We start from the raw sequence: 14,902 nt of genomic DNA, 5'->3' as shown, positions 1-14,902 counted from the left end.
TAGGATAGGAATTTTAATTTGCAATCTTTAATCAGACAGTATTATTTAATACTGAAATAATAAGTAAATTTAGGCAATTATATATATTTTCAAGTACTTGATGTGTAATTTTAATTTAAATATATAAAAATAATAATATTCGGTAAGAAAATTAAATTAAAAAATAAATAAAATATGGAAATTATAATACTGAAGAAACAATTAAAACGCGAGGGAATTTTTTGTGAAAATTTTAGCGAATTTTCTGAATAAAATATGAAAATTTGTTGTATAAACTGAATTTGTACAGAGAAAATTTACATATACAAGAATATTCAATATGCAGAAAACTACAATTGTAAAAATTCAGTATTTTTACTGTAGTATAATAATTTTTCCTTATCTGCATACACCCAATATCGAGTACAGATATCTTGTTAGGATAAAGGAAACAATGCATACCTGCTGAGAATAAAGTAGTTCATTTTTATTGTTTAAAATGTTACGTAACAAAGTCAGTTTTCAAAATACACTCGCTAAAATTAATTAAACTACAGCTAATAAAATAATTGTAAAAACAATCGAGAAGATAAGTACAATTAACATGCAAGTGACGAAATATTTCAATTTTAAATTGCAATTAAAATAATAATGAAAATACATTATTCTTTTTTAAAAAAAAATCTAACAAATAGACTTTCAAATAAAAAAGGCAAGATACTAGAAAAAGGATAATTGTGTGTGACTAGTTTAAATGGATATTTCCGTCTTTTAACAATTTATTACGTATCAAAAAGATTCAAGGAAGTTTTCACCTTTCAATAAGGTGATGACCTCATATAGAATCATATGTTATGCAGTCTAAAAATGAATTTCCTTTCACTAATTAGGTCGAATCAACACCGTGTGTTCGACGGATAGACATTTATACGGTCCAATGCAAGAAAACTTTGTTCATCTGATATTATGTCTTCACAAAAACAGAGTTTGAAGAATGTCGTAAATGGACATTTTTATTACTCTGATGCTTAACCGAAAAAAAGAAAAAAAAATCTTAAATTGTTACCTTTATTCTCTTGTCATTTCTACCGAATAATCTTTAAGGATAAACGATATAAAATATTTTTTTCCCTTACATATAAATTAATTATAAGAAAATGATTAAGTTTTTTGTGTGGTTAATAGCTTATTTTAGTTCTTAAATAATTTTTATATATATTATCAAATTAATTTTTAGTTATATCAATGTAATTAGTTCCAATTGCGTGCGAATGAATATAAAAATATACCTTATAAATTAATAATTTAATTAATATTTTAATTAAAAGTTTTATTACTATTTAAGTGAATATTTTAAACAAAATCCCCACGTTTTACTGAGTTAAAACTATCAAAAATATAGAATATATCGGAGAAAGAAGTGTTAAATTTGAACTGATAGATTCTGTAGAATGAAGGAGAATTGATGTTATTAAAACTTAATATTTTCAAACTTTTACCAACTGAAAAACATTTCTAACATTAATTATTAAAGTAAATAATGCCACCAACTTTCACATGATAGAAAAAAAATCCCTCCAACTTTGTTCATAAAAAAAGTTTTTCAATGGCTTGATAGATTCTTTCTAATATCTTAAATGAATTTAACAATTTATTTTTTTGAAAATAATAAACTTTTCTAACAATAATTAGAAACAAATTGTTTTTTTTGCTTTGAACATTTACAAAATTTAACGAATGATTATTCTATGAATATGAAGTGTATCTGAGCAAAGTTATTGAAGTAAACTAAAGTTTCTGATCGAATCAGTCGAATCTTATTAATTGCTTGATCAGCTATGTTTATAAAATTTAGGAAATAGGGTGAGAAAAAGACTTGGTTGAAGTAATATAAAGAAATCGGAAGTTTCGTATGAAAAAAATTCTCGATTCATTGGCACGAATTGAAAATAGAAAGAATTTTTTCGAAATTATTGATGATGTTTTTTTACAATGAAAATATTGTCATTTATAAAAATTGCCAATTAGAAATAATTAATCGCGTGACGAAATATTTTGGATCATTCCGTTTTTGTAGTGAAGTTGAACAATTGCATGGGGGTTAGTGCTAAATCAGACATGTCCATTCTGTTGCATCGGATGACCACCGATGTTCGTCCATTTCCTTCTTTCCTTTCCATTGATTTTTACAGGATGCTCCCTAATAAGTCTTTCGGGTATTTGGATCAATTGTGCACTAATATTTTTACTTGATACACCTTTTCATGCATGAAATTCAATGACATCCGAAAGCGAAAGTTGAGCAAGTTCACAGAAAAATCAATTACTCGAATTTTTTAAACATAAAATTAAGACTTTATATTGAAATAATATAATACATTTTAATAAAATCTAATATATATATTTTTTTTATTTTAAAAAGATAAATACAGTAATAACTTTTTATTTTTATTTTCAATTATAAGATACTATCATTTAACTTAAATCCCTAAAATCTGCAGTGAAAAAAATTCCTTAAATCCCTTAATTAATTATGTTTAAAATTAAAATGTATAAATTTATATATAAGAAATTTATTAAATTTTATGAGTTTTAGAAAATAAAATAAAAAATTTTTACTTAAATAATGAAATTTTCTAAAATGCTGAATTCTAAACGACATTTAAAAATAAATTTTAATCGAACAACAACAAAATTCGGCATTTAACTGGAATAAAATCGATCAAATAAGGAAAACCGTATTGGTCAATTTGAATGATCCAACCGACGCCTTCGTGTTCCTCTGTGACGTCACCACGACGTCAATAGATCCGTGAACCGGACGAAAAATGTAGAGCATAGCCTCGTACAAGTATAAAACCGAGTAACCACGTGTTTCTTGTGTATTATGAGATTTCTTCGAACGCATTAACACAGGTAAGAGTTTACTGTCTGTAAAAGAAAAGTCTTGTCAGTTAATATTTCGAGTTTTTATCGTTAGAATTTAATTATTTTGCATTTGTAATGATACATAAATTAATTTCTATTTGTTACTGAAATGTTATAACAGAAAATATATCATTTTTTTCGGTTTAGGGTATATTGCATTCGATGTGTTGACATTTTTATAGGCTTATCATTAAAAATAATGTGATTTTAAGTACATAAATAATTATAATTAATTTTTAATTGAATCGATCTTAAAATTTTAATATTATTTCTCAATTGAAAAAAACAATTACAGAAAATTTCGAGTTTATCATATTTCCCAGTGAACATAAAACGGTTTTTCTTTTTAGGTCTTTTGTATTCATTGCTCTATTTATTGTCCTAATTTCCTCAGGATTTCCTCTTTGTAATCAAATTTATCATGTTTTTGGCAAATTTTATTTAATTAATTGTACTTTTACTCTGAATTATGTAATTTCACTTTGAAATTTATATTATTGTGCTTCTTTTACTTTTTATTTTTATTGTTTTTTTTTCTCTGGGAGTTCATCCAATTGATAGATCTTCTTCAACCGAATAATTAAGAAACGAAGACAATTTATAGAATTATCATCCGTTTATTCATTTGTACCTGCCTGTACAACCGTTGTTGTTGTACCGTGACTTTTATAGAATTATCTATATTATTAATCATTACAAGAATTTCCTCTTTATTCCTAAGGAATTTTTATAAATATTTTATAAGAATTTTACTTTATAAAATCACAAATTTATCTAAAAATGTTTTAAAAATTAAGGCTCTTTTGTAAAGCTTAGTTCTTCAGTAAAAATCTTTTTCGCGTGTATATTTCTCTTAATTTTTCACCATTAATTACTGATGACCATATGTTAATGAAAAACCGAGCTTCTTCAGTATAATCTCTAATTGATCAGCAATGTTCTAATTTTAATTTGTAGGTCATTGTCTTCTCTATCTCGGATTGTCACGATCAACAAGAATATTTAGGTTTCTCCAAGGATAATTAGGTCTATATTTTCGTTGTACCACTGAAGTCGTGGTTCTTAATAGCAATTTCCTGTTTGACCATTTTTATTATTTATTTACATATCTATTCATATTTTTCCTCCTACAGATAAAATTATTGATCGTAGCATGTGACTGGATTTCTCTCAAGATGCCTTCTTTATGGGCTGCGGGCTCAGCTTTTATTTTATTTACAGGTAAGTTGCTAAATTGTTCTACTTTCTTTTATATATATTTTTTATATAAAAAAAAATCGTAATTGTAAGTGAAAGCGGAGACTATTGTTTAGGTAATTGGTACTTTTATTGCTGTTAGACTTCCTATAGTTTGACTGGTACTTCCTGATTACGGTATCGTAAACATGAAGAAATTTACACCGTGTTTTTGCAATATTTTAAACGTAAATAGTTACAGAGATTTATATAAAAATTTTTACTAGAATTACTTCGTAGTAGTTGCCTACGTGGACTCACTAAATAAAAGGATACGCCCTATCGCATGGCTTGTTGTTGACATGTGTTCCAAGCACATTGTGGTACTCGGAAGTTCTCCTTGTCAATCTGTCAAGGTTTTTCTTAGTTACAGGCAAAATATAAAAAATTGAAATATAAAAATCTGATTTTTTAAATTGAAAAATTAATTATTTTTTAAACTGAAACCTGACAAATCATTTCTTTTATTAAATATCATTTAAAATTATAATTAATACATCTTTATTAAATGGTATATTCTTTTTTTCACTTACTCAAGATTAATTTAAAATATTTGAAATCATTACAGAATTATATTATAGTTAAAAAAAATTGTAAATAAGCTTATAGATTCACACACTTCTCCGAAACAATTGTTGATAAATGTTATTTTTGTGCACGGTTTTAAATTTACTTTCTTTGATTTAAAAATAGAATGTATCAGATAAAATTACAGACTAAACTATACAAAAGGGAAAATATACAATAGCAACCTCTTTATTCTAAAAACGTTTGTAATAATAGATTCTGAAGATATTTTTGTTAGCTTTGTTAATTCAATTTTTTTTTAAAATTAAATTTAGAATATTCGTATAAAATATAATAATATTTTAAAAATTAAAAATGTATTTAAATTTTAATAGTTTAGGCCTATACCAAATATAATTTCTGTATTTAGACATCAGAGAGACAATTTCGTATGACAGATTGATGGTACCTCTAAAATTTTGAGGTTAATAAACTAGATCTAGAAGCACATTTCTGTGATAGACCTCGTTAAAGCTTTCATTGCATTCGTTAAGCTTTTAATATATTTCAGGAGTCAAAATATTTTTGAATATTTAAAAACTGTTTTATAATTTCTAATGATTCATACTTTTTATTTAAATTATCCTCTTTTCGGTCATTGCTATTGATTATTACGATTCATATTGAAAATTCGCTCTTTAAAAAATTACTCAGAGTGCAACGTACGATTTTAGGGAAGTTAATATTTTTGATTTACTATTTTTCATTTACGAAATGACTATTTTTCTTCTAAAAAAAATAACTAAATTGTAGTCTATATAATTTATTTATAGACTTATAACTAGCAATATTACGTTCTAAGAATTGGAAGCACTTGTGGATAATCTGATAAGAAATTTTAAATTTTATTTAATAATTTATCTTCTTCTTTTACTTAATTTTATTACTTAATTTTATTACTTAATTATACGTTTACTATATTATAACTTGATATTCTGGTTCCTTCAACTGTCAAGATTATCTTACCGTAAGGAAATTGTGTATTAAAATTTCATGGATCCAGGAATTAATGAGTTTATAAGAATATAAATGGATGTATAAAGGTGTGGCATTCAAAATCTAAATATATATATATTTGTACTATTTTAAATCTTGAATAGAAAATTCAAAAATTATTCATCAAATGAGGTCACATACCATAAATATTCACTTGTTCATTCTAAGCTCTCAGAGTAGAATTACCATTATTCATTGTTTCTCACGATTCTTTTTAAATGAATATTTTTATTTAAGTTTTTTAAGATGTATCTGCTATCCAATGTCTAAGAGAAACGTTTTTATGATTAATCAATGGAAGTGGGACAGAGAATTTTTGTATATTATTAATTAGAAAACACATTTTCATTGAATCACTCGAGCGTAACTCTATGAGATTTTTAATTAAAAGATATCTAATTAAGATAAATAAAACTTTAAATGGCAAGAATTGGAAAGGAAAGTATAAAAAACGATTTCCTTTACGAAAATATTAATATACAATCATATCTTTTTCAGCATGCATTATTAGCGGAGAAAATCAGACAAAACAAGCAAACAAAGATGATCTAGTAAGTATTGTATATTCATTTAAGCATAAAAAATTTAAAATATCTTAATAAATTTTCTTATTTATTCGTATAATACATTTTAAATAATAAGTAACTTAATATATAGTGTCATTTGTGATATTTTTTTAACATCTATAAACCTATATTCTTAAGGAAATCGTCAAAAAAATTTAACGTGTCTTAACGCTATTGCATGCGTTTAACGATTTTCGATGTGTAAAGAAAATGCCATGATACTTTTAATAAACATTTTCCGCTATTGAGTTATATCATATAAATGTCAAATGATAGGCAAAGAACTAAAAGTAGGCTTGTAGTCAACATCGTTTGTTGACCTTGTTGATTTTAAGAAATACTTGCGAACCAGAACGATCCTAGTTACGTTCCACTCTGCTTCCCTGTAATAATTATTTAACAAAAAAAAAATTAAATTCCCGTAGTAAATTAATATTAAATTTTATATAATTTATATGGCAATAAAGATATAAAGAATGATATTAATCAATATTAATGAAGGTTTATCAATTTCCTATTATGTAAGTATCGATTTTATGACTCATCGCTTTGATGGAATTATAAACAAAAACCTACAGACTTTTACCTTGAAATTTAACAAAATAAAAGGAGCAAGGTAAGATATTATATTATTGTTCATTCACAATTGAAGACTAGAAACTGATCAAGATAAAGGTTTCGGTTCGTTAATTCTGGATTCTTGGACTATTAGTGATTGTTCGTGTTTAGTATAAATGATATTGTTTATTTGACAATTATCTTATAACGAAGGACAAATAACTTTAACTAAATGTCTTCCTTTATGACAAAAAATAAGACTGTATAGAATACATTATTCTATGAAATAGTTCTGTAAAGATGATAACAAGGACACAAAATACGGAAGTAAATAAATAGGTCACTAAAATTCTAATTTATTCGTAAAAATAATTATGTATTTGATTTAAGTAAAAATCTGATAAGAAGGACTATCTCTGCCGATATCAGTAATCTGTTGTTATTAACGTCTTTCTCGCGTATTATTATTATTTATGAATTTTTAGGAAGCTTATCTTTATGTATCAATAAACAGGAAAAAATTAAACTTGATTAACGTTATATTAATGCAGTTCAAGTTTATATATATATAATTTAATTTAGTACAAAAAATAAACTAGTCTGAATTAACCTTGATATGTATTTATACAATCGCTACTTTGTGCCTTGTACTTAAAATGAGTAATGTCGAAATACTATTTAATATAATTTTTATAATTATAGAAAACTTTTCTGACGTCAAGGTAATTTGAATAAAAATAAATTCAAGTTATAATCTTATTTTAATTTTGGTAATTTCTTTTATATTGTTTCTTAATTTCAGGTTGCTCAAGAAAGTACTGATAATAAAGATGAGAAAAAAGAAGATAAACTTACGCAAATACTACCTCATGTGACTTTTGATTGTGGTGGAAGGACTGAAGGATATTACGCAGATATACAATTTGATTGTGAAGTTTTCCATTATTGTAAACCCAATGGAGAACGCTTTACATTCGTTTGTCCACCAAAATCACGTTTTAACCAGAAACATATGATCTGTGATTACGATAGGTATGGCATGAAATTGTGTCACACGGCTGAGAAATATTTTAAGTTGAATGAGAATTTATATCCGAAAACGGAAGATGAAAAAAATGCGAATCTCAATTCAACTCCTCGAGTAGAAGAAGCACAACAGAATAAACCATCAAAACCTGTTGAAGAAACCAAATCCGAAAAACCGGAAAGTAAAATAAAATTACCGTTTCAACCACGGAATAGAGAAAATAAATTCAAGAAAACATTTATTGTAACCGAATATTATAACAAGCAAGATTTATCTACAACTCAAGCACCCGTAATAGATGATGCATCTCCTACTGTTTACAAGTGGTACACACCACCCGTTTTATCAAAAGACCGCGATAAATATAAGCATAAATATAAATATTCCGATTATTATCCAGATTATTACATAGATGAAGATAATACAGAAGATGAATCGAGTGAAAATCATGATTCTGAATCCGAAGAACACGAACAAAATGAAGACGAATATAATACAGAATCTGAAAATAAAGATAAAACGGTTACAACCAGTAAATACAGCGAAGAAAATCACGACAAAGATGAAAAAGAAACATTAAAAGAAGAACCTGAATCACACAATAAAAATATTCATAATAATCAAGAAGAGAATACAAAAACAATAAAAGAGGAGCCTCAGAATTTAAGAACTTACGATCAAAATATAGAATATAATCAGTCACCCCAGTCAGCTAAACACGAACCATCTCAGGATGAATACGAAGATGATAATTATCAAGATCATTACGAACAAAAAGACAACACGCAAAATTTAACTCCAGTTAAATCTTATAAGAAGAACCAAAAAACAAAACGACCACAATACGTGTACAGAAATCACCACAACAAACAAAATTCCGAAGATGTCAGTAGACCTACAATTTACATACAAGATAAATATAATGACCATGAAAATAATAAGGAAGTCGATCAGTATGTGCATGTTCCAGAAAAAGAACAGGAATATAACGATTATCACAAATCACATGATGACAGGAATCCCGATAGGTATGATGGACGTTATTCAGATAACAAGAAACCAATACAATCTAGTTATGATTCAAGAAATGAAAAACAAATAATACCCGAAAGGATTCAACAAAAATCTCACGTACAAATTGAAAATCCTATTGTAGAGCATACTACTGATCCTACAGATGGTGGAACAGTTAAAACAACTACATTTTTCCACCGATATACGAAAAAATCGGAACAGCCACCTCAAACTATATTGTACGAAAAAGTTTCTGCAAGTACCGATTCACCACAACAAGTCGAATATGAACAGCTTCCAAGACAACAGAATTATCAAAAACACTATGATGATAATGCTCAAGTATATATAGAAGAACAGGAACCAGAACAATATGAAGACGAGAATAAAGAAACTCGCCGTCCCGTAAAAATTAAACTTTATGTAAAGGGAAAACCACAAGAACAACAAAAAGAATATTACGAAGAGGAATCCGATAGTGATTATAATGATAAAAGCAGAATTCAAAAGTCACATCCTGTAGATGAAGTGCATTATAAAGTCAGACAAGAAGAAAACTTACCTGTAAGAGAAGAAATCGTTTATAATTCAGATCAAAGATCTCAACCCGTGGAGTACGAAGATTATGATCAGGAGGACGAATCACAGAATGATCAAAATGTTCCTTATGAACGTGAACAAGTACGAGAACCGTATGTGAAAGATCTAAATGAATATCGTCCAAATGAAGAAGTAGAATACAGAGAAAGAAAACGACCAGTAGATAAGCCTGCTAGGCAAAGACAAATTTATATCCAAAGTCAAAGAAGTCGTACTACAGAATCACCAGCTTATCAATATCACAGAGAAGTTCCCACATCAAATAACAAGAATGTAAAACCGAATGATCAGCAAAACGCACAATATGTTTATTATAACGAAGCTCGAGGACAATACAGATATACTCCTTCAGGAAAAGTAAGCTCTTATCAAGAAAAACGTCTTAAAAACGGAAAAGATGTGACTCATGAATCTCCAAATTCTAATTCCAATGCAAAAAAATATACAGTAAATCCTACTTCACAGCAACGACAATATAATCAAAATAGGCCTAGGTATCAAGAGAGAAAATCTGAATATAACCGACCTCATAGTACACCCGAGCAAAGTAAAAGTACAGAACGAAGAAGAAATCGAGATGCTCCAAATCAGCAGCAGACTTATATTGACCGGTTTAAATTCAGAAGTATTCCCGAACAATCACGTACTTTGTATCAAGAAAAATTTACAAAGCACGTTAAAGATCAACCAAAAGAAAGTTATGAAAGTACTCCAACATATAATCGAAAGGCTCAACATGACGAAACTACTCATGGTAATGAACAGAGACAACAAGATAATCCACATCATCATACTGAACCAAAAAATCCTCAAACTAAAAAATATAAAATAGTTACTAGACGTCAGAAACGGCAGGTTGCATCAAGATTACCGCTTAGTCAACAGTTTCAACAGTTACTGAATAAGTTATATTCACCTCTAGAATCTACATCCCGAAATGAATTGAATAATTTCCGAAATTTTATTAGTAACACTGTTCCTGTTGCAAGTGCAAGCTCGTCTCGTAATCAGAATGATTTCAGAAATAATGTTTCTCCATATCATGTTTATCCCCCTTCTGCCTATTCATATGCAAATGCTGATGTTCCTCAAAACAGACCCTTTCATAATAGAGCGCCTATTTATTCCGAGCCATCTTATAATCTCTCTCCAAACCATTATTATCGCCCACATGAATTGCCTCCCATCCCTCCTCCAAACGATTATTATTACTCTGCTGGTAATGAAAACAGAAGTAACGATTACCCATCAAGTTTAGAATCAACAGAATTCGAAGATAAACCGTCGAGTGACGTAAATGATAACTCTTCACCTCCGTCACAATCCATAAATCATTCTGATGAACAAAGAGACGATATAAAGAGGCCGGAAGATTCTTATAATTCTCCCGATAATCAGAAATTGCCAGAACTTCATGAATTTCCATTTTTTAATCCGGATTTTCCATATAATCAAGGTGGAAATAGTTCGGAAAGAAATCCTCAAAATGTAGATTTTCCATATCTTAGAACACAAGGGGATAATTATCAGATTCCCGATTTAGGAGTGTATTTTGATCCTTATGGAGAATTAGGCGTTACACCTTTATATGATACAACAAATCGACCAAATAATAAGGATCATTCCACTGCTTCCCCAGAAAACGAAGAACATAGGAATACCAATTCTGAAAATCGACCCGAAAATCAAGAATATTCTAATAATAATGTAAACCAAAATCGTGAAAGAGGGAATGATCAATCGGGAGTACAATATCACGTAACTCCTCCATCATATTTACAAAGAAATAGATATACAACACCGCCAGTTTTATCTTTATTCGTTACGCCACCCCCATACGTTAGAAATAACCGTGTTCCTCCAATTTATGGAGAAGACTTTTTTAATCCTCCAATCAGATATCCTTTTGAACCTTCAGCAATAACAACAACTGAATCGCCATCAACAGATGATACCACAGAAAGGTATATCACACAACAAGACAACTCTTTAACAACTCCCGAACCTACTACTCAAATTCCGGAAATCCCAGTTACAAGAGCATCGAAAAGACCTTATCGTCGTAGACAAAAAGTTCCAACAGAACCGAAAAATCAACAAGAACTTGTAACGCCTTTACGAACTTCTTCCAGACCTCGACCAGCTCCAGATCGATCTGCATCTAGATTTAGACCTGAACCTACAATACCTCCGGTTCGGCAGCAACAACCACCAGTTAGACACCAACCTCCAACAGTCAGACATCAACCACCACCAGAGAGACATCAGCCTCCTCCAGTCAGACATCAGCCACCACCAGAGAGACATCAGCCTCCTCCAGTCAGACAGCAGTCACCACCAGAGAGACATCAACCGCCACCAGTCAGACAGCAGCCGCCACCAGAGAGACACCAACCTTCACCAGTCAGAACTTCTGCTAAACCAAAACCCACTGCACCACCTCCTAAAACACCTCCGTCAAATTCGAAAGAATCTGATGACGATGATGTAAATCCTTTCCGAGGAAGCGTACCATTTGGAACACGATTGCGTCGTCCACCTTCATCAACACAGAAAAGAAACAGCGAGTCAAACGAACGTAATCCAAGCGCTTCAAATGTATCTAGAAGAAAAAGAGTTCACCAATCAGCAGCGAGTGACCGATCTGTGGCTATATTACAAGAAAGTCGAGATAGAGTTTCTCGTCAAAATGTACAAAGCATTGAACGACCTCCTCAGCCTAGAAGAGCGAGTCACCGTTTTAAAACAACTAACAAACCTATAATTACAACCTCTTCCATACCCATCATCATCTCTGAAAATCCAACTCAGCAAAGCGATCCCTTCATTTACACCAACGTTCAGCGTTACGCGGAAGACCAACAATTGCCCGTTAGGCCACCAATTTTGAGAGAAGATTCTCGTTCAAATTCGCGATTCGTACCAAATAACCAAGAAAACAAAAACCGCAAAAGAATAAAACCAATTAGAAGGCGACTTAGAGTGCACCATCCCAGAAGAGGTTATCAAGAAACAACAGAATTTTCTACAGAATCGACAACGACAACGACGGAATTATTAACAACTCCATTAATTACTCCAAGCACAACAATTACAGAAGCAATTGTGACAAGTACAACTCAACAAGAAGTTTCCGAAAATCCGACTGAAATTCCAAAAAAACGAGTGTACACATCACGCCACGGTGGTTCTTTGCGAAACGAAAACGTTATAAACCGCTTAAAAACGAAACCAAGACTTTTCACATTCGGTCGACCAACTTCTGATCTTTCTTAAATTATTCTATTTAAAAGAATATTTTAATAAATCTACGCTTGAAAGCATTACTTAACCAATTTTTTTAAAGCTTCACAGTGATGTTTTTCCTATTAAATTAATATAGATAATCCAATTTTTAAAGCGAACCATTGGTCGATATGACCTGAGATAGTCGTGCAAAACACTTTTTTATGTAGAGTGTTTGTTTTAAAATAAAATTTATTTTAATTTTTGTATTGTTTTAATATAAAAAGTATATTTTAATAAATTAATATATTTATATTTTATTTTGAATTATCTCTGAAAATACACAAATCTTTATACAAATAATTGTTATTAATAAGTTAAATATTTACTAACAGATAATAATAATAATAATTAGTTTTTATAGTGAAAATTTAAATTAAAAATTTATAAATAGAACTCCATATTTGCAATTAAATTCAAATTTAGTATAATGTATTTTAAATAAAATTTTATTTCTACTTTAAATACAAGGTAATAAAATTAACGTGTTGAACAAGTTTCTGTAAAAATTAAATTAAATTGCATTTTAATGAATTGCATAAGAATTGCATTTTAAAACATTGTTTTGTTAGCAAATTGAAATCTAAATTTTCTTGAAAAACCATTTACTGTTAATTCAAGCGAGAGAATATCGAATAAAAAAAAGAAAAATTCTAATTAGGTTTTAATTAAAAGTCAAAAATAAATTTTCCTGGTAAATTAAATGGGAAAAGTAAAATAAATTACGTTGGTAAGAAAATTTAATAGAAAAAAAAAACAGAAAAAAATTTAAGGAAATATTTATTAGTGGGAAAAAAGACTCGAATTACTTTCGTATTTTCCGTTACCATCGTAAGAAAAAGGGACTATTTAATTAAATATGAACAGGGAAACACTTAAGTAACTGTTTCCTAGTCGACACGATTTCAGGTTTCCGAATAAAAATGAGTAAATGAAATAATTTGTAGATCTGTAATGCAATTTTTTCCGGTAACTTTTCATTTATCAATGTCATAAAAAATAAAATAATTAGATGATAAATTGTATATAAAACAAGACTTCTAACAGCCGACACATTTAAATTCTTTTCTGTTATTTGTGAAAAGTAAACGATATAGAAATTCAATTAATTTTCAAATGAAAGTGATATTTTGTTTGTAAAAATTAATTTGCTTTCTAAGAATTACTTACATAATTTTTTAATACAATCAGTTTTTATATTATTTATTTATCTTATAAGACATAAAATATCATTTTAAATAAATTAATAAGAATGTATTATGTAATATGTTTTATAAAATTTGTAATTTAAGGTGTTTTATATTTATTAAAAATATATTTATATGATAAAATACTTTTAATTAATTAATATTTTTATTGTTTTAAAGTATTAAATGCTTTAACATGTATTGTCAAGGCAGATACAGAAAATCGGCAATTTGATATGACCCGAACACAGAAGATCTCAAGTTTCTTTTTAAAGTAAAATCTCTGATATTAAAATGGTATATATTAAAGTTTCTCTTGATAAGTGATGAAAAATCTTTACTTCTTTTATTCATATATTTTATGGCTTTCGAAGAGGGTGGAACATTATATTTGTGAAAGTTCGAACCCGTTTCACGTCCTTGAAACCTTGATTTATTTCTATCAGATCTGGTGAAACATCGTTTTGCAATCATATATAAAACAAATGTAGAAAACAATAACCTGTTTATAACTGTCATTTTCCTGTATAGATTGTAGATTTTTATAGTAATCTAATTATTAGACAAAAAGTAAACAAAGAAATGCAAGTTTCATTCATTTATTTTTGGTTTCTAAACGATTATGGTGTGTAAAAAGCATTTGTTTTATTCATAAAACCGACTTGTTACTTACTCAGTTTTTAAGGATTTAACAATAATTTGTAAACTATTTTTAGCTAAGTTTCAGACTAGAAAGCATGTATTTTTATTAATAACATGCTTACAATATTTTACGTTCTTACACTGAAAGTATAACACAGTAAACAAAATACATTTCAAACTTTTAAAAAAATTGTTGTGAATTTGTTTAAATCTTTACATGTATTTTTAGAATTGTTTAAATTGTTATTAGAAAGCGAAATTGTTTGGAAATAATAATAATAATAATGATAATAGAAAAAAATAGAACAGAACAACGA

General features: G+C 28.4%; 1 protein-coding gene across 1 annotated transcript; it reads left to right on the top strand.

Moving 5' to 3' along the window:
- The first annotated feature begins 2,762 nt into the window (after positions 1–2,762).
- On the top strand, positions 2,763–12,961 carry LOC111630709. The gene is made up of 4 exons (XM_023374853.1): positions 2,763–2,895; positions 4,041–4,128; positions 6,205–6,257; positions 7,633–12,961. The coding sequence occupies exons 2-4, from the start codon at positions 4,083–4,085 to the stop codon at positions 12,745–12,747; spliced, it is 5,214 nt and encodes a 1,737-aa protein (XP_023230621.1). The 5' UTR covers positions 2,763–2,895; positions 4,041–4,082; the 3' UTR covers positions 12,748–12,961.
- Positions 12,962–14,902: the final 1,941 nt, after the last annotated feature.

Source organism: Centruroides sculpturatus, unplaced genomic scaffold (assembly GCF_000671375.1).
Source record: "Centruroides sculpturatus isolate CEXI.00-Female unplaced genomic scaffold, Cexi_2.0 scaffold376, whole genome shotgun sequence".
Lineage (NCBI taxonomy): Eukaryota > Metazoa > Arthropoda > Arachnida > Scorpiones > Buthidae > Centruroides > Centruroides sculpturatus.
This window is presented reverse-complemented; position numbering and strand designations above follow the sequence as displayed.